The sequence below is a fragment of the Mastigoproctus giganteus genome, chromosome 1, assembly GCF_048544385.1.
Source record: "Mastigoproctus giganteus isolate SK-2022 chromosome 1, ASM4854438v1, whole genome shotgun sequence".
Classification (NCBI taxonomy): domain Eukaryota; kingdom Metazoa; phylum Arthropoda; class Arachnida; order Uropygi; family Thelyphonidae; genus Mastigoproctus; species Mastigoproctus giganteus.
In genome coordinates, this window is record NC_143575.1 from 148,941,797 (window position 1) to 148,963,560 (window position 21,764).

Here is a 21,764-nt window from a genome sequence, read left to right on the forward strand (position 1 = left end):
CCGGCAGAAAACAGAATCAGTGTGATAGCAGAACTTGCTAATTCGGTAGGAGGGGAACGTTTTGATGATATGACTACTGAAGACGTTAATGAGTTACTGGTAGAAAAAGAGGCTGGCAAAATGGATTTGGTGGAAATGTCATCAGAGGTAAACCAAATCAATTCAGAGGATGATAGCACAGATGAAAATTCTGTAGTTCCAAATTTTACACTAAAAAGTATACCGGAAGGCATAAAGTTAGCTCAGCAATTAGAATCTTATTTTTTTGAATGCAGATCCTTCGATTGGAAGGAACACAAAGTTCAAAAGTGAGCTTCAAAAAGTGCTTAGCTCCATACCATTCAATTTACAAAGATCTATCAAGCAAGAGCAAACAATCCAAGAATACTGATATTTTAAAGAGAGCAGAAGATACAAGAAATCTAGATGCTACAGAAGAAAGTTCAGAAGATGAAGATATTCTGAAACAGAGAAACATTCTTATTTGATTGTGCTTAGCAGCAGTGAAGAGGAAGAAAATTAAATGAATGTACATTAACTGACATTATGTATCACAGTTAGTAAGACATTTGTTCAGTTATTACTATTTTTAATAAAAATTAAATTTCCGATAGTTATCAAAAAATGATGTATTTTTGTTAGCTTTTGGAACGTAACTCCTGTTTTTGTATTGGTTCTTAGTTCCGTATAACACGGTTTCACATTACATGAGATTTTATAGGAACCTAACTACCGGGTGTTATATGAGGGTTACCTGTATATCAAAAATAAATAAATAATAAAAAAAAAGAGCTACCCTGTTGCATCTAAATAGAGTGGTTACTAAAGCAAATACATAAAAAGCAAAAGCAAATAGAGAAATAATACATACATACATACATACTAGAATATGGCAAACGTTCACTAATATACAAGCAAATCCAAAAAAAAAACCTACAACCTTGGGGATCATATCAACCCACCAAGAACCCCAGGGGCTCACATCTGGTGAGTATGTGCTTGTCACAACCAAGGGTTCTTTTTCTTGGGGATTCCCTTCTACTTCTGAGTCTCTCTCTCTCTCGGGTTAACTCAGGAATTTTTTTTTTTTTTTGGCTGGTGCAGAAAAAGCCTCAGTCTTCCTTGCACTATAAAGCTAATGATAATAATAACTCTGGAACCAAGCTCCTAGTTTCACTATGATGATGATGATACTAAACAGAAAACAACAATGAGGTGAAGCCAGACAGCACAACAAATTCATGAAGAAACATCAAAGAACTCAGACAACACACTCACTCACATAACTCTACACTTCACCATATTAGGCCAGTATTCTCCTTTTCATTGCTGTCTGCTGCATAGTCCCTTCCTCCCATAAATCCCGGTCAATTTCCCAGACCTTAAAAAGCTTGATCACAACATTAAAAAAAAGAGTTGCCACTTTCTTGTTCCTTGATAGTACTAAGCAATATACGGAATTGCCATACAGTGAATGACCTAGTATTATCCATTATAAGAAATTGCATGGGTTTCATATAGTCATCTGTCCTATCAAACAGATTTTATACTGTGAAAATCCTGTAATTACCACACCGAGGGAATACCTATGTTACATAACAATATAGTTCTGGATGAACATCATACAACTTTAATTTCCCAGAAAGCCAGCTCAGAATCCATTATTCTGACGTCACTATTCTGAGGTCAAGGATTGTCTAAAATTTTCTGGGAGTCTAATTAAATTTACACAATTCATGTAATTCAAGTTTTTCATGGTACGAGAACTCTTTTGTGTCCCCAGACTAACCTTGTCACTTCTTGTCCCTGCATCAGATGACCAGGTGGTCAACCCATAAGGTTATAAGAGGATATGCATAAAACTAAGATATTTTAAAACAAATCTGTGATCAGTCGCTTTAGCCATATCCAGTTTAAAATTCCAGTAAGCCCTTAAAATTTAGACCTGCATTCAATTAAAATGCTGTTTAAAGCTTTGTTTTTGAGTCTAACATAATAGTTAATAAGTTAATGTACCCAGTGCATTACATTTCAGGTGCATCTGATTTTTTTCTTAAATTAATTGAAATTTATTTTTTCTTTTTCTGTGATTAATAGAAGTGGAAAGTAAATACAGTAATACCCCGAAGTTACGCGATAGGTGGGTCCGACAAAAATCGCTTAAGTCAAATTCGCGTAAGTTGGGGTACAACTTTGCATATAAATACATATAAATTTTGTTTAATTGGGACCAAGGACTAACAAAAACACTAGTTTAAAAGAAAAATATTTAATAAAATTGCAGTTATTTATACATATTAATACAAATTATGTATTAAAAAAATAAACAAGTTACATAAAAAAGTTATTTCGACGTCGATGGCTTCATAAAATCTAACAAATTCGTCTGACGACACAGCGCCTTCTTTTTTTCATGCAGAATTTCTTTGCAGCAAGCTAATAATTTTTTATTCCTTGCTTTGTAGCTATAATGCGTTGGAGTCTATGTTTTCGTTGTTTTCTATGTTTTAGAAAACATAGACTTTGTTGGAGTCTGTTTTCTAAAATTTTTAAGCCCTTTTCAATTGAGCTGAGACCTTTTGTCAAGCTTGCAATTGTCATGTGCTTTTCTGGTGGAACTGGGTCTGAAGTGTCGGATAATTCAGTGATGTTTTGCTCACACATCTCTATGAGCTCATTCATTATCAGCTCCTGACTATGTGAATCCAACAGCTCGTTGACATCATCACCATTGACTTCCAAATCTAATTGCCTGGCAAGATTAACAACTTATTCTATCATATGAGCGACATGATCAGTTTCTGGCGTTGTTTTCGTGTCGTTTTTGAAAAAAAAATGGACAAAGTTTCTTCCAGACACCATTCAATGTTTTTTTGTGAATTTCATCCCAAGATTGTTCAATGATTCTTACGGCATCTAAAACATTGAATTGTTTCCAAAAGTCTTTAACAGATATCTCACTATTTTGTCTCATAGCTTCATTCAGACGTGCAAACGAATGCCTCGTGTAGTAGGCCTTGAATGTTTTGATGACTCCCTGGTCCATTGGTTGAAGCAAGCTGGTTGTGTTTGGAGGCAAAAACACAACTTTCACACGTCGGTCGAAATTAATTAGGGTGGCAGGAGGGTGACCGGGTGCATTGTTAATAAGAAGGATCAATTTAAATGGAATCTGTTTAGACTTGCAATAACGTTCGACTTCGGGTATGAAGTGGTGACCAAACCAGTCCTCAAAAACAGAAGCTGTCACCCAAGCTTTATGATTTGACTTCCAAATCACTGGTAAGCTAATTTTAGATATAATTTTTAAAACTCTTAGGTTTTCAGAGTGATAAATTTAAGAGAGGTTTTAACTTGCAGTCACCAGCTGCATTCCCGCCGACCATCATTGTCAATCGGTCTTTGGAAACCTTAAAGCCTGGAAAGTTTTTTTATTTGTGAAAACAATGTAATTTCCGACAAAAGTTGAGCATGAATTCGTACGCACACATATAAATATGACAGTTGGAATGCAAATTCTTGTATATGTGTGCAGCTCATGCGGCAGCAAAGTTGAATTTTGTTCATCTTTCGCTCTCACTCTCCACCGTCGCACCGTATATCGATAGCATATGAAAAACGACCTTGAAGATAGTGGGCGGCAGTGTTGCCAAATGAAAAAATCAAGAACTGCGTAACTCCGAGTTCGCGTAAGTCGGGGTATTACTGTATAGTAATTTCCTTATCAGTTAATTACTAAGATTATTATTTTAAAGAACACTTAATAAAACTAGTTTTTGCATTCTGTGAACTTAGCTCTTCAGTTTAATCACAACTCTATATAATATTTAGCAATCTTTTCAACTGGAAAATGTATCAGAATAATAGACCTGAGTCTATTTTTTTACTGATAATTTTTTTTTTAAGTTTCAGAAGAATTAATATTTTTTTGGTGTTTCAAAAATAACAAGTGATAAAAAATGAAATAAAAAATGAAAAAATTTATTTTTTCATTAAAAATAAAAAAATCCATACAATAAGTATTGCAATCTTTTAAGAAAAGCTGAAATATTGATATAATCCATGGAGAATTTAATTTAAAAAATTTCTAGTAATTGAAAATAAAGAAAAAAGCACCTGTTAGGCACCGTGTGCTGTTTGCATTGGTTTGTACCATCACTGCCTAGTTAGGTATTTTTCTAAATTTTTTTATTTAGAATTTCAGCCCATTTTCTATCTTTGCATGACTTTCTACTTCCATCCTGCTTCCAAATACAGATCAGCTGGAGAAGTATTCCTAATCTAGCTTAATATGTAATTGCCCAAAAATTGCGTGTTTTGAAGTTCATTTTTTTTTTTTTTTTTTTTGTTAAGGTAGTTAAAACAACAATCACTCTGAGAAGTGAGCAAAATATACCTTAAAAATTATCCCTCATGGTAGAATCAAATTCTGTACCATGCTTTTAGTAGGTTAGTGAGAAAACACATAAACCACGAAAACAAGGTTGATTTCATTATCTGAATAATTGGTGCATTTTTATTTTATTATAAGAATTTTAGAGAATGATGTTTTTTTTCTTTCATAGTAACTTCATATTTTGTATGTTTCTCTTCAGACTTTAAAGTGACACTAGAAATGGAATCAAACAATCTGAAAAGGACACAATTCCCAAGAGGATTTTTAATGAAATACAATGATCAAATTCTTACAAAAACTTTAACCCTTCAGAGAAAAAAGTACACCTGTTTCACAACTGAAGCTTATATACTTATATCTGTAAGTATCACCTTAATTAATTTAAAAATATATATTCAACACAGGTTGTTAAAGAAAGTTTTTAATTGAAAGCATCATAAAAATTTTAAATACCAAATAAACATTTATAAACTCCAATATGCATTTTTCTTTGTTCTCATATGTTGCTTCTTTTTTTTTCTAATATATTTTATTTTTTAACTGTCAGTTTATAAATGTTTTAAAATCATTTTCTTTGCCAAAATTGAAGCCTGAACATCCAGAGTATTTCTAAGGTATATGCAAAAAATTTTGGGTTGTATTCTAGGGTCCAAAATAAGAAGGGAAAAAATATTACAAACTTTTGTTTGGAAATGTTGTGAAACTAGTGCAAAATAAAAATTTTGGAGTTGTTTCACAGCAGTGGTTTCATTTTCTAATATTGAGTATGCAAATATACATCTTGTGTGAATATGGTGGAACAAATTCACTTAATGCATGACATTTATAACAAGATAACTTTCCAACCAGAAGAGATAGCTGCCAACTCTCCAGATTTACAGTAGGGAATGTCTTTTTTTTTTTTTTTTTTTTTTTTTTTTTACTCTATTTGACCCCTTCTCCATCTCATTGTCATAATACAGTGGTTGCAAAGAGTTACTCCTTTTTACAAAAACAGTGTTTCTCCATCTTTTCTTTCCATGAAACAATAGTAAAACTATGTTAAAATTGGATTTTTTAAAAAATTCTGTTTATTCTTGTTAATGAATCGACCGTCAGGTATTGCTAGTCTACATTGTAAAATAGAATAAGAAGCTTGTTCTCTGTAATGTGTGACCATTTCATCACACTTATAGTGAAAAGCTAATTAACATTGTCATTCAGTAAGATGTAAAAGAAATACAATGTACAATTTCAGAAGAAAGATATGCTAGATTTCCATGTATTATAAAATCTGAAAAAGGTAACATTTTGTCGTGTGTATGCAGATGTGACTTTTCAATATCCACCACTGAAATGTGATCTAATCAGACTCTTACAAACAAATAGGCATAAGGACAGCATGCAGTACATAGAAAGAAAAGAAAAAAATAGATGTAGCATTTCATAGTGATGATGATGATGATGATACATACTAAATGATTATTTTCATATTTTGCCACAGAGCATATCTTCTTCTGAATGGTACTGTAACTGCAGGTAGATTGTTCGCAATAATGAAATAGCAAAAATATATAGGTTTTGAAAAAAAAAAAAAAAAAAATACAACGTGGGTATTGTTAGTGAAATCGCATGGTGAAATTGTCCAAAGCAAGCAGAGTGATTTCAGGCTACATCCCATTGTGGTAATCTTTTGTCATTTGTGGTTTGAAAGAATTTGAAAAACCTAGTATAAAAATGAACTGGGACTGAGGAAGCAAACAATATACAAAAATAATTTTATACAAATAAATAAAAAATAATAAATAACAAATAAATAAATAACACTGTATTCAGATATGGGAGGGAAATTTTAGCAAGAGGTTGAATCAAGGGATGGCAAATATGCAGAATCTGAATACAGTAAATGAAAATATGATACATAGCCAGGAATTTCATCAGGGGACTACTCCTGACCGTGTATCAGGCACTGCGTTTCCAAACTTGTCTATAGTATTAGAAAGCGGGCGAGAGCAAATATGCGGCCTTTATCATAATACTAACAGACAAAGTAGTCCCTACGCAGTGTAAAACTTAAGTTAATAATGTAATTTTTAAATTTAATACAAATTTACAAAAGTGTAATGTGAAATATAATACAAATGTTGGTACCGTGCGGAAGGGGTAAAAAGTAATTTACCCCTTCTGCACTGAAGCATCAAGGGTAATAGAGTGATTGCACACTTGGTAATAATAGGCTGTTCTTAGCATTAGCATTAGTAGAGGCATACGATGCAAGAAAGCAAGCTTATGCAGCATCAGCCAAAAAAACACCACTCCCATTTCAACCCTCCATTCATTCCAAATACCTGTCCAGCTCAGCCTTAAATTTATTTAGGCTATCAACTTCCACAACAAAAGACGGAAGTCTGTTCTACCAATCAACTACCCGCTGGCTAAAGGCAAACTTCTCTATACTTGTTCCAACAGCTCTACATCATACTGAAAATGAGGCCTCCAGACCTGTATACGGTACTCAAGGTGTGACTTGACCATTGCCTTATACAAAGGGTACTAGGAAAGTTTTGCAATATGACGCAACAATGAATCACAGGAAGCTGCTTGTTGCTGCATGTTGAGACATGTTCATACGTGCATAGTAGCTGCCGCGCCAAGTCGATGGGCTCAGTTATTCATTAGTAGTGAGAGTGTAAAGTGCTTGCGATGGCATCATGGTCACGAAATGAGATAAGGACAGTTTTGCGGTATAATTTTGTGCGTGGTTTAACTATAGACCAGTGCTTAGAAGAAATGACTCTTGCACTAGATGATGATTGTCCACATCGTACAACGGTATTCAGGTGGTATAGAGAATTCCAAAGGGAAAATTTCACTCTGGAGGATTCTGAGAGGCCGGGAAGGCCACGAACGTCAGTTACGGAGGAAAACATTACTGCTGTGAGGAAAATGCTTGACGAAAACAGGCGAGTGACCTACCAACAGATAGAGGATACTTTGGGCCTAAATGCACCAGCAGTTCGTTCGATTCTGCAAGATCATTTGCACGTGAAGAAACTTTGTTCTCTCTGGGTGCCGCATCAACTGACTGAAGAGCAGATGACACGACGTGTGACTTGGTGCCGGGAGATGTTAAAAAAGTTTGATAAGGGACAATCTCAGTATGTGAACAACATCGTGACAGGTGACGAGACTTGGCTGTACTATTACGATCTGCCGACCAAGGCTCAAAACAAAGTTTGGGTCTTTGATGATGACGACACACCCGTAATTGTCAGAAAATCCCGATCTGTAAAGAAGAAAATGATAGCTGTATTTTTCAAATCGAGTGGAATTGTGGAACGTGTCGTTTTGGACACGCAGAAGACAGTCACAGCTAAGTGGTATACTGAACAATGCCTGCCTAAAGTCATTAGATCTATGAAGAACCTGCGGCCAAAGTCAAGAATGGACACCTGGTACCTCCATCACGATAATGCTGCAGCTCACCGCGCCAAAGCCTGCACCGAATATTTGACCACGACAGGACTGAAACTTCTCGAGCACCCTCCCTACAGTCCAGACCTTGCTCCCTGGGACTTTGCACTGTTCCCGCATGTGAAAATGAAGCTAAAAGGGAGGCGGTTTTCCAGTGATGAGGACTTTCTACGGGCTTGGGACAACGAGTGTGCTTTAATCCCTAGTGAAACTTGGCAGAACTGGTTTAAAGATTGGTTTCGGAGGATGGAGAGGTGTATTGAATGTAGAGGAAATTACTTTGAAAAAATTAAATAAACAAAGCTGTATTGCAAAACTTTCCTAGTACCCTTTGTACAAGGCGATAATCACATCCTTATCCCTGCCAGAAGAATTTCTGTATATCATTGACAAGACACCGTGAGCTACTCGTGCAGACCATCCACTGCTCAGAAAACTTCATATCTGCTTGCACAATTACTCCCAGGTCCTTTTATGTTATGTTATTTGGTTTTTAGGAGCATTAGCAACTAAGGCCATATTGCTCGGGGGATATGCAGTGGTCATTCCCTGACCTTTCCGCATCCTCCATATTTGGTGGTCTTGGGCTTGAACCCCGGTCTAATCAAGAAACATGTGCTATGCACTGCTGCTCTTGCCCACCTGGCTGTGGAGGCGCCATGTCCTTTTCATTCTCTACCACCATCAGTGTAGCACCACAGAGTTGATACATTACTCTGGGGTTACTGCTTTCCATATGTAGTACTTTACATTTGTGAAGTTAAACTTCATTTTCCACCTCTCAGCCCATCTGCTCAACTTTTCTAGATCCTGTTGCAGCAGCGTACTGTCATTAGTATCCTTAACAACCCTGATAATCTTCGTATCGTCTACAAACTTGGACATTAAACCTGCATATACCATGATCAGTATCATTTATAAATACAGAAAACAACAATGGACCCAACACTGAACCCTGAGGGACTCCACTAATAAGATTAGTCCATGAAAAGCAGTGTCCAATGATTACCACTCTCTGTCTTCTCCCACTCAATTATCCCTTTATCCATATCAGCAATTTGCCTCCAATGCCATACTGCTCCAATTTGTGCAACATTCTTTCATGTGCAACAGTATCAAAAGCCTTTGTAAGATCCAAATATATGATATCAAAGTTATTCCCTGCATCCAGTTCCTTTGTGACCACATCACAGTATCGAATCAGATTGGTTAGACAAGACTTCCCCTTAACAAAACCATGCTGTGTCCAAGCTGTAACTGATATCTTGTCTAGATTATCTTGCAGTGCTTCTTTAACCAGTGCCTCCATTAATTTCCCTGGAACAGAAGTTAAACTAACAGGTCTATAATTACTAGTGTCGCCCTTTGATCCTCCTTTGTGAATTGGGGTCACATTTGCACATCTTTAGTCCATGGGTACCTCCACTGAGTCCAAGGAATCTCTCATAATTATGTCTAAGGGTTTGCTTATTTCCTTTGCTTCCTCCTTTAATATAACCGGATAGATCCAATCTACCCCAGGTGTATTTTTTATATTTATCTTCAACAATTTCTCCTCCACTTTCCTCTCAGTTATTACAAAATCATCTAGTTCATTGCCAGAGTTTAATTCACCTCAGGGAGGGGAATGCCCTCCCTGAATAACTCCTCATGTGTGAATGTAGATGCAAAATACTCATTTAGTTTTTTAGCCACCTGAGCATGATCATCAATAGTTGAACCATCAATATCCAATGGACCAATCTGATTCATCCCTTTCCTTCTAGAGTTTACATAGATAAAGAACTCTTTGCTGTTTTTGTTTGCATTCTTTGCCAAAGATTTCTCATAATCTGCCTTTGCCTTCCTAATCTCCTTTGTCATCTTGTGAAAGGAGATGAAAATTTAGTTGAAATTTTCTACTATGTAGAAAGAAGTGCTAAAAAGAAAGATAGATTTAAATAATTTGAACTTATGCATGCCATTTAAGTAAAAAAAAGATTTTGAAATGTGTGTACACAGCTGTCTTTGTCTACTGTTTTACCAGTGTGTAACTACACTGGTAAAACAGTAACAACCTTTTACAAGTCTATTTAAAGAAGAGGTTTTCACAGCAGACTAAACCAACAGGGTGATAATCTCTGTATTTTTACTGCCTAGATTATGGAGAATGTAAAATGAGAAGATTCTGTCTTTTGTACAGTCAGGAAGTATCTATTGCTGGATGTGACTACATGGTGTACAACTTCGCATGGAAAAATTGTATTCTTATAAATGCTGAGGCACAAATTTCATCAATTGACAGTGCATTATTTTGAAATTTTTGTTTGGTAGCTTATCTGTACTTCTTCTGTTGTTAAAGTTAAAGAAATAGGTGAAGCAATACACTTCCTGGTGTTGTTAAAGATAAAGATATAGATGAATCGATACATGTTTTACAGCATCATTTCTGTCACTTTCAACATGAGAATTTACCAGATGCTATTATGAAAGAAGAAAGAATTGACGTATAATGGTCCTTGGTTGGGAAACTGACAAGTGCTTGGGGAAACATGAAATACGACAAATTATACCAAGTTATTCGTGGCATTTTAAAAATTTCTCATAGCAATGTACTGGTTGTGAAAGAATATTCAGTCAGGTGAGAGAGAAAAAAAAAAAAAAAAAAAAAAAAAGAAATGAGTCCAGTTCTTCTCTTTCTAGTGAAACCTTTTATTAATTTAAATGCTCCTAATAGGCAGTTCTGGCCAGCAGAGCCATTCTCATGAACAAAACTTTGATTTAACATTTTTGAAGGCTGCCAAGTGCGCAACAGAATGAAGCAATCAAAATTATTGTCTAGCAGAAAATCCAACCTGAAATTCACACACAGAAAAAATTGAATTAAGCTAATGTTTGAAAGTATATTGTTACTGGTAAACAATCTTATGTTTATATTCTAATATAAATTGTGTGTGCTGTCAGCAAAATTTAATTTCTAGAGTAGTGTGGATTTTAAAAAGTTTTTTTTTTTTTTTTTTTGAAAAATCTGTTTTTCATTCAATTTTTTGCCTGTATTTATTATTTTGCCTGCATGCTGTGATAGTCAAACATTTTTAGCCACCAACCTTTCCGGAAAAACAGTACATTTTGTTGTTCTGCAAGGATTGCCATCAAAGTTCCTGGCATGATACAAGATCCATGGCGCCTCCGTAGCCAGGTGGGCAGGAGCAGCAGTGCATAGCACATGCTTCTTGATCAGACTGGGGGTTCGAGCCCGTGACCACCAAATACGGAGGATGCAGAAAGGTCAGGGAATGACCACCGCATATCTCCGGAGCAATATGGCCGTAGTTGCTAATGCTCCTAAAATGAAACCAAAATAACAAAAAAAAAAAATAATAACAAGATCTATGGACAAGTACCTAATCTGTAGGTACTTGTCCATAGATCAGTACTCAGTTTGCTAATCTGTAGAACCCCCACATTTAATTAGTGCATCTTTGGTCACAGCATTTGCCTCTCTTTCTCATCTGCAGAAAGTGAAGTGCAGTTGTTGACTTCAGCAGGCTAGCCTCAGTGACAACAGCTCTATGATTAGCTCCTTTTGTTAATCCTAGCATCCTGATTTTGTGGGTTGGATACATTTTACTGTTTTAGCTAGCTTTTGTTTTAATGGTCAGAAGAAAATCTGCATGGTGTTAATAAAAGCCCCATTAGGAACAGTTCTCTGTTTACATGTGATGGGATAATATTTTTGAATAATTAGTTGGGCTATGTGTTCTTCTATGGTGACTGAGCTAGCTAGCTTACTGATATTTTTTTGGAAGATAATTTTACAAGGATTGCTTGAACATGTTACATTCAAGACAAGATGTGATGTGAATCTTGATGCACTCTGATTCATATGAGTTGACATATAGAGTTCACCTCAGTGCTACTTAGCCACTCAAATGGCTAGTTTGGAGAGACTGTATTTATCCAGCACAGTCAGCTGATATGAACCTCCTTGATTACTTCCTGTAGAGTTATTTAAAGAGCCTGGTGTAACAGAAATTCCTGATATTTTGAATTAAAGAAACAAACAGAATGTGGTTGAGAAGCTATCAGCACTACTGCAGTATCATTTGAGCATCTTCAACAATCACTATTTTGAAGAGCTGAGGTCAGTTCAAGGTAGGGAAATTGCTTTGAACAATTATTGTAAAATCAATGTGGGAACATTAAAAGTTAAGGATATTATGTTTTTATGCCTTTTTGAAAGTTTAACATAATAACTCCAAAATAAAGCGCATTAAGGCATATAAGGAATGATGATGAAGAGGTTGAAGAAATGTACACCGAAATTGAGAGTCTTCTAGATGAGCAGAAAACCCACTACACTATTATTATGGGGGACTTCAATGCTAAGGTTGGAAAAAGACAAAACAGCACAGAAAGGGGAACTATAGGAAATTTTGGAATTGGTGAAAGAAATCAAAGAGGCGAAAGACTTGTGGAATTTGCAGAATCTCAAGGATTTTCAGTAATGAACACTTTTTTTCAAGAAAAGGGTGAACAGAAAGTGTACATGGAAGAGTCCAAATGGATTAACAACTAATGAACTCGACTTCATTCTCACTAACAGAAGATATATTGTGAATAATGTTACCATCCTGGATAAGGTAAATGTTGGAAGTGATCACAGAATGGGAAGAATGTACATTTGATATAGATGTAGGAAAGAAAAGGAAAAAACTGACTCGAGTAAATAATACAAAGGTCTTTGAGATAACAGAAGAGGAGAAAAAGCAGTATGTACTGGAACTTAAGAACAAGTTTGAGCTTCTGCAGACTGCTCAGGACCAAGATATCGACGAGTAATATTACAAATTTCTGAAAGTGATAAAGCCCAAGAAACCTATAGGGAAAAAGAAATCCAAAGAAGAAAAAATTAGTCAAGAAACACTTGTTATGATGAACCGAAGGCGAAAAATTAAGAGCAAGATAAACACTGAGAAGGAAAAAATTGAGTATACTGAGTTATGCAAAGCCATTAGAAAGAGACTCAGAGAGGACATAAGAAGATTTAACACAAGAAAAGTAGAACAAGCATTAAGGGAAAACAAAGGATTTAAATCAGCAGCCACGAGTAGTAATACAGAAAGACAAATGATACTGAAACTGAAGAATAGCGATGGTGTATTTATAAACAGCAGAGAAGGCATAATTCAAATAGCAGAAGACTACTATAAAGAATTATACAAGGAGCGAGGGAATGATGCCAGCAGTGGGGAAGATAGATTGCAAATTAGCAACAAATACGACATACCCGATATTCTTCCTGACGAGATAGAACATACATTGAAGAAAATGAAGAATCGGAAAGCCCCGGGGGAAGATGAAGTTACTGTAGAGTTGTTAAAATTGGGAGGAAGAGACATAACACAAAAACTGGCAAGTCTCTTCACAAAGTGCATCCGAAAAGGTGTGACGCCTAAGCAGTGGAAAAATGCAATCATTGGTTTGTTGCATAAGAAAGGAGATAAATCAGAAATTGGAAATTATAGACCAATTAGCTTGTTATTCCACATCTACAAGTTTTTCACAAGGGTCATTACTAACAGATTAGAAAGAATACTTGATGAGAATCAACCGAAAGAGCAAGCTGGCTTTAGGACAGGATTCTCAACGATGGATCACCTTCATGTAATATCACAGCTAATAGAGAAAGCAAATGAATATAAAACACCATTATTCCTGGCATTTATGGATTATGAAAAGGCATTTGACTCCATACAGCATAAGGCAATGTTTTGGGCACTGGAAAGACAAGGCATAGATACCCCACACATTATGATTTTGAAGAAAATATATTAGAATGCTACCTCCTTTATTAGACTAGACAAAGGCAGTAGCAAATTTATAATCGAGAAAGGAGTTCCACAAGGAGACATAATATCTCCGAAGCTGTTTACTGCTGCCCTTGAGGAAGCTTTCAGAAGATTAGACTGGTCGCAAAAAGGAGTTAATGTGAATGGAAGTACCTAAACCAGTTATGATTTGCAGATGACATTGTGGTCATAAGCCACGATCCCAAAGAATTAGAAGAAAATCTTAATCAGTTAGGCACAGTTAGTAAGGATTTTGGACTAAAGATGAATAAGGCTAAAACAAAAGTAAAGTAATGATGAACAAGTATGCCACAGAAAGGAAAATAATGATTGAAGGAGCAGTAATTGAAAAGCTGGAGTCATATACTTATCTAGGATAAGTTATTAGCTGTAATAATGATAAATGGCTGGAAGTCAAGAGAAGAATAAATTTTGGATGGATAGCATTCAGGAAATATAGTCACATACTGAAGAGCAATATCCCAGTTTGTCTGAAACGTAAAATAATGAACCAGTGTATACTCCCCACCATGACTTATAGAAGTGAAACTTGGGCACTCACCAGAAGAATGGAAGAGAAGCTGAGAACTACACAGTGAAGAATGGAACGAATTATATTGGGAATCAGACTGTTAGATAAGAAGAGAAACACATGGATTAGGCAGCAAACTCAAGTAAAGGACATTCTTATCAAAACTAAAGAACTAAAATGGTCTAATAAATAAAATCTTGGGAGTAACACTGGATCTCATAAAGTGTACCTAAAGATACCTTTGGCTAAACTTTATGAGATCCAGTGTGTTATTCATTATTGAAATAAATTACCTATCATGGAGGTGGTGTGTCAGTGACTATCATAAAATTCAAAGCAGAATTAGATAATCACATTTTGGTGATGGGGAAAAGTATGATTGATATTATTATATTTATTTATTTATTTGCTATTATTTCTCCCCCCCCCCCTCCCACAACTGCTAAAAAAGTATTTCCTTACAAAATTTAGCATTTTAATATTAGTACTACATCAAACCAGCCTTTCCTATAGAAACAACAATATATTTGGGGATTATGACTAATGGTTTGTAAGCAAATTTGATAAATATCAAGATATTTAATAAACTAGCATTCACTTCAGAAAATTCTTGATTCCATTTAATTTCTAACTAATTTGAACTAAAAATTGTACACTATTTGAGGGTGAAAAAAAGGAATACCTTACTCATGATTGTAGCATCTGAAAGGGCATTTTTGAAATATTTTGTTGGACTTCTTTGAGGAGTCATTTTGAGAGAGTGAAGGTCTATCGTTACTTTTTAAAATATATCCAGAGAAGTTTTTTAATTGCATGGTTTGGTTTTTTCCTACTATAAATTATACGTCAGCAAGTGTAGGCATTAAATATAACATTGTTAGTCTTGATGCTATGGTCCAACTCAGAATTCATTTCCACAAAAACTGATATGTCAGCCTTCTAAATGTCTAAATGCATTAGCAAAGGCACATGATGCAAGAAAGCAAGCTTATATAGCATCAGCAATAAAAAAAAATAATAAAAAAACCCCCTTATTTCATCCATCCGCTCACTCCAAATGTTCGTCAAGTTCTGCCTTGAATCTATTTAAGCTATCATTATTTTTTGAGGAGTCGTTTTGAGAGACTGAATGTCAATTGTTAGTTTTTAAAATATATCCAGAGAAGTTTATTTAATTGTTTGGTTTGGTTTTTTGTGGTTTTTGGTTTTTGCAACGACAAATAGAAGTTTGTTCCAGCAATCAACCACCTGCTAGCTAAAGGCAAACTTCCACACACATTTATCCTACAACTGTCTTTCCTCAATTTGAATTTATGCCCTCTCAGGCGATTAATCTGAGCAAGAGGAAGAATTCCATCTGCATTGAGCATGCTCAAACCATTCAAGGCTTTATACAACTCAATCAGATCACCTTGTAGGTGCCTAGTCTCCAGACACTGTAATTAGGAAAACTTAAGACTTTCTTCATAAGAGCAACCCTTTGTTACATTCACTAATCTTGTTGTTGTTGTTGTTATTTGGTTTTTAGGAGCATTAGCAACTAAGGCCATATTGCTCCGGGGATATGCAGTGGTCATTCCCTGACCTTTCCGCATCCTCTGTATTTGGTGGTGACGGGCTCGAACCCCGGTTTAATCAAGAAGCGTGTGCTACGCACTGCTGCTCCTTCCCACCCGGCTACGGAGGCGCCGCACTAATCTTGTTGCCCTTCTCTGTATTCGTTCCAACAGCTCTACATCCTTCTTAAAATGAGGCCTCCAGACCTGTATTCAGTACTCAAGGTGTGGTCTTACCACTACCTTATGCAAGATTATCCCCTTAAATACAAGGAGATAATCACCTCCTTATCCCTGCTAGAAAAATTCTTTTATATCATTGACACGACACCATGAGCTACTCATGCAGACCATTTGCACTGCTCAGAAAACTTCATATCTGCCTGCACAATTACCCCCCGGTCCTTTCATTCTCTACCTTTGTCAGTGTGGTACCATAGAGTTGATACGTTACTCTGGGATTACTGCTTCCCGTATGTAGTACTTTACATTTGTCAGTGTTAAACTTCATTTGCTACCCCTCAGCCCATCTGCTCAAATTTTCTAGATCCTGTTGCACCAGGTTTGGGTTTTTTTTTTTTTCCCTGACCTTTGTTCATCCTCCGTATTTGGTGGTGACGGGCTCGAAATCTGGTCTAATCAAGAAGCGTGGGTTACGCACTGCTGCTCCTTCCCACCTGGCTACGGAGGCGTCTGTTGCAGCAGTGTACTTTCATTAGTGTCATTAACAACCCTGCCAGCCTTCGTATCATCTGCAAACTTGGACATTAAGCCTGATATACCGTCATCAGTATAATTTATAAATACAGAAAACAACAATGCACTCAACACTGAACCCCGAGGGACACCACTAATAACATTAGTCCGTGAAGAACACTGTCCATTGATTACCACTCTGTCTTCTCCCACTCAATAATCCCTTTATCAATAGCAGCAATTTGCCACCAATGCCACAATGCTCCAATTTGTGCAGCAGTCTTCCATGAGCAACAGTATTAAAGGCTTTTCTAAGATCCAAATATATGATATCAAAGTTATTCTTTGCATCCAGTTCCTTTGTGACTATATCATAGTATCCAATCAAATTAGTCAGACAAGCCTTCCCCTTAACAAACCCATGCTGTGTCCGAGCTATAAGTGAAGTCTTGTCTAGATGATCCTGCAATGCTTCTTTAACCAGTGCCTCCATTAATTTCCCTGGAACAGAAGTTAAACTAACAGGTCTGTAATTACCTGTGTCTCGCTTTTATCCTCCTTTGTGGATTGGGGTCACATTTGCACATCTCCAGTCCATGGGTACCTCTCCTGAGTCCAGGGAAGCTCTCTAAAGTCCAGGGAAGCTCTCTAATTATGGCTAAGGGTTTGCTTACTTCCTTTGCCACCCCCTTTAATATAACTGGATAGATTCCATCCACTCCAGCTGCCTTTTTTACATTTATCTTCAACAATTTCTCCTCCACTTTACTCTCAGGTATTACAAGATTATCTAGCTTACTGCCAGAGTTGAATACACCTCTGGCATTCTCCTCACTGAATAACTCCTCATGTGTGAATGTCGATGCAAAATATTCATATAGTTTGTTAGCTACCTGAGCAGGATCATCAACAGTTGACCCATCGATATCAAGTGGACCAATCTGATTCATCCCCTTCCTTCTAGAGTTTACATAAATAAAGAACTCATCCTTTCCCAAGGATTTCTCGTAATCTGCCTTCTTCTGCCTAACCTCCTTTGTAACTTGGTTACAGACCAGCTTATATCTATCATAGGCTTCTGTGTCACATGTTAATTTATATGTATCCCATGCATTTTTCTTCTCTGTCACATGTCTAATTAGTTCATCTGACATCCATTTAGGCCTATATCTTGAACAATATTTCTTTGTTGGTATGAAAAGCCAGTAGCTTATAAGATTATTTCTTTGAATGCTTCCATTTTGAATTTGCTGTTAGAACATCATCAGTTGGTCCCACCGTATAGAATTTAAATAATGTCTCAGACCACCATAGTCACCTTTACGAAAGCAAAAAACCCTTCCCTTTACCCTTGACGGTAGTTACCTCTTTGAGTAAATCCCACTTCAGCACACTGTGATCACTGCCACCTAGTGGTTCCTTTTACTGCAGATTCTTGATGCATGACGAATCATTACTGATAATCAGATCAAGAGCATTACTCCCTCTAGTTGCCTCCCGAACATGCTGCTGTAGAAAGCAATCATCCAATAAATCCACAAAAGCCTTGCTAGTGTGTGTGAGTGACCAATCCACAAATTCCAGTTAATATCCAGGAAATAAAATCCCTCATTATAAGCACTCTAATGAGGGATTTTAATTTCCCGGATACACCTACTCTCATTTTTCCTTTCCCAGTGCTTATGTCACACCAAACAGACTCAACATTGCATTGTCCACTAACATGAATTGGATGCACTTACTTAGATTTTATGTGTTTCTTAACTAACAGCATAATCCCTCCTCCCTTCCTGTCCTGTGTATCATTTCTGTACACATTGTACTCCCCAAATTCCAGTTCTGTACTGCTTATGTCAGTGTGACACCATGTCTCTGATATCCCAACAATATATGCCTTTGATGTCCTGACTAGCACTTCAAGCTCATCGAATTTATTAACTATACTCCTAGCATTGGTGTACATGCAAGTATACATGCACCTGTTTCTACTCTTAGTTACCCTAACACAGCCCATGTATTTACTTGTTCCACTACGACTTCCAGCAGTCCTGGAATTTCCGATTGCGTTGTTTTCCAGGCTGCTGCTCAATTGCGTTTCAATAGAAGTAGTGCAAATAATCACTTTTACCTCTGCCAGCAGCTACTGTTAATCTATTAGTCCATGTATCCCCCCAAGCTAGCAGTTTTCCGATCCAACTAACTCTGCCTTGATAGCACCAGCAAATATTCTTGCCCCCTTTCTATTTAAGTTTATCCTATCCCTGCAGAAACAGTCTCTCCTGTTAAAAAGCACAGACCAGGCTGAGAAAAATTCTACCCCTTGAGCCTTGCACAATCCCTCCAGAGCCGAATTGATCGATAAGGCTGTCATCATATACTCTCTCCTATCGTGTCTGGGCAGAATTGCAGACATTTTCAAATTCAACCCTAACTCGTGGCTTTTTTTTAACCTTGTCTTGTACTTTTTAAGTAATTCTGCCAGTCTCCTACTCTTAATATCATTAGTGCCAATGTGTACAATAATATGACCCTTTGTGCCCTGAAAGGATGATATCTGCCCTACAATGTCATCAACCTTTGCCCCTGGCAGACATTCCCTGGTCCTGTACCATCTATCCTTTTTGCATAATATGTTCCCCGTTTCCCTGACAATAGAGTCACCTACAACAACTAGTCCTTTGGGACCAGTGCATTCAGCCTTGGGGATCGCCTCTGTGTTGCGTGAAGTTCAAGTGCAAGCTCTGGCATTGATGTGGGCAGCTGAGAGCTTGATGGGTCCCTCAATTTAAATCTTTCGAGGTCATCCACCATGTCCTTCAAGCTCTCATATAAGCCCATAACAATGCTGAGTTGGCACCTGATTTCTTCGCACTTATATCGCACACACACACACACACACACACACACAAAGACATTCGCCTTGGCAATATCATGTCCCGTTCCTGATTGCTCCACAAACATCAAACAAGCAGTGCATTTCAATAGATTGTGATTCAGAGGACAACTGCCCCCCCTCAGTTCTCCTCTGAGCCACAGCACTTCCACTAGTTTGAGCCTTTTGCTTTGCTGCTCTGGTGTGAGTCATGATTTCAATTCAAGTTCAATAAAATGCCAATACAAAATATAACCCTAAACCTATAACCCAATGTAGTTATAACACTATATATATATATATTTCGGTATCGACTACTATCTCCGAGTTACGTTATATGACTTTCCTATCCCCTGTCAACTTATATGTATTAATTTATGATGTTACATTTGTAATAACTAGGTCGCTATATTTATTTAGTTAAAAAAGTACAATTCAATTGACAATGAAATTTTATAAGTTTAATAAATTTTACTGATTAATTGATACTACTATACTCACTATCTAGTTTTCCGTTAAACCTTACGCTATCTAGTTTTCCATTAAACCTTACGCTAGCACACGTTGTATTGTATAACAATGGTGGCAAGTTAGGAACAGTGAATTTACGGACACAAGGTATTATTTACTTTCCAAATCGCGCTATCTAAATTCAAAATAAACCACGGAGCTTGACTAGGTCTATAAGCTACTTATAGAAAATAATTTAATCTAACAATTAAGTCAATAAAGTGGCTAAGTATAATTAAAAACTTTCGTTTGCGGGAGCTGCAAAACCTGTCCACACGTGGATTTGATACCCTTACTGATACTAAGTAATAACCTACAAAATCTCTATCTTAATTCAATTTAGATAGAGATTTTGAAAACTGAGCAGATCAGTGAAATGCTTCACTGATCTTCTCAGTTTTCATGCTATTTTGTCATGGATTCTCATGAACCGGGGTATGATCACCTGACTTCCTCTTCCCTAGGCAGATAAGGTATTCACTAATGAACTCCTGGGAATGAGAGGGAAGCAGAACTTGAACATCATCTCTCTAAATTTCTAAATACAGTCAATCAGCCATCTCCTTATGTCATACTCTCCCAGAAAATCAGCAACAATTTCTCCCAGTTGGTCTTCAAATCTCAGAAAACAGAATACAAATAAGGGTTCCCCCCCCCCACTCTTCAAATGAATGATTTCCAGCAGTACTGAGACTTGATTTTTTAACATTCTTCCAAGGCTCTTGAAATATCTTCACTACATCCAGAATGTCTAATCTTTTCCAAATTCTTTCTGAGTTTTATCTTGGTTTATTGCTTTGAGAGACCCTGGGCAATGGTTATTATCAGGTAATTGGTATACCTTAAAACAAGCAATAATGCCTTGGTTCAGGGGCTGGAGAAATGAGGCTATATTGAGGGACAAGAACAAAACCTTATTGTTGGAGTCTATCATCAAGGTGTGGAGGATATCCAGGGATATCCTCCACACCTTTAGGAGGAGGATAACAGTGCTTAAAATGGCTTAAAACATATAACGACTTAGATTACAAACATAACATAATTAATTAATACATAACTTGATATGGAAGTTATATAAACGGAACTCGTAGATAATACTCGATACCGAAAAAAAAAAATATCGTTATAACTGTGTTGGGATACAAGTTTAGGGTTATAATTTTGTACTGAAATTGAAATTAAATTTAAATCATGACTGAGACCAGAGCAGCAAAGCAAAAGGCTCAAGCTAATGGGAGTGCTGTGGTTCAGGGGAGAACTGAGGGAGGCAGTTGCCCTCTGAATCACAGCCTTTTAAAATGCACTGATTGCTTGATGTTTGTGGAGAAATCGGGTACAGGATATGATATTGCCATGGGGGATGTCTTTGTGTGTGCGCGATGTAAGGACTGTAAGGAAATCAGGCGACAACTCAGCGTTATTATGGGCCTATATGAGAGCTTGAAGGGCAGGGTGGATGCCCTCGAAGGATCTAAATTGAGGGGCCCATCAAGCTCTCAGCTACCCACATCAGTGCCAGAGCTTACACTTGGTCATCAAGCAACACAGCAGCAACCCCCTATTTCCTGTGGGACCTAGTAGTTGTTGGTGACTATTGTCAGGGAAACGGGGAACGTGCTTTGTAAAAAGGATAGGTCGAACAGGACCAGGGTATGTCTGCCAGGGACAAAGGTTGATGACATTGTAGAGCAGATATCATCTTTTAAGGGAACAAAAGATGATATAGTTGTACACGTTGGCATTAATGATATTAAGAGTAGGAGACTGGCAGAATTACTTAACAAGTACAGGTCACTGTTTAAAAAAAAGACGTGAATTAGGGTTGAATTTGAAAGTGTCTGTAATTCTGCCTAGACACGATAGGAGGGAGTATATGATGAGAGCCTTGTCAATCAATTTGGCCCTGGAAAGATTGTGC

General features: G+C 36.8%; 1 protein-coding gene across 1 annotated transcript in view; it reads left to right on the top strand.

Annotated features, from left to right (window-relative positions):
• The window catches only part of LOC150091190 (integrin alpha-9-like), a 570,795-nt gene that overhangs the window by 271,914 nt on the left and 277,117 nt on the right, over positions 1-21,764 (top strand). The window contains exon 16 of the mRNA XM_090382714.1: positions 4,596-4,756. Within this exon, the coding sequence (XP_090238840.1) occupies positions 4,596-4,756 (161 nt within the window). The remainder of the gene's footprint in view (positions 1-4,595; positions 4,757-21,764) is intronic.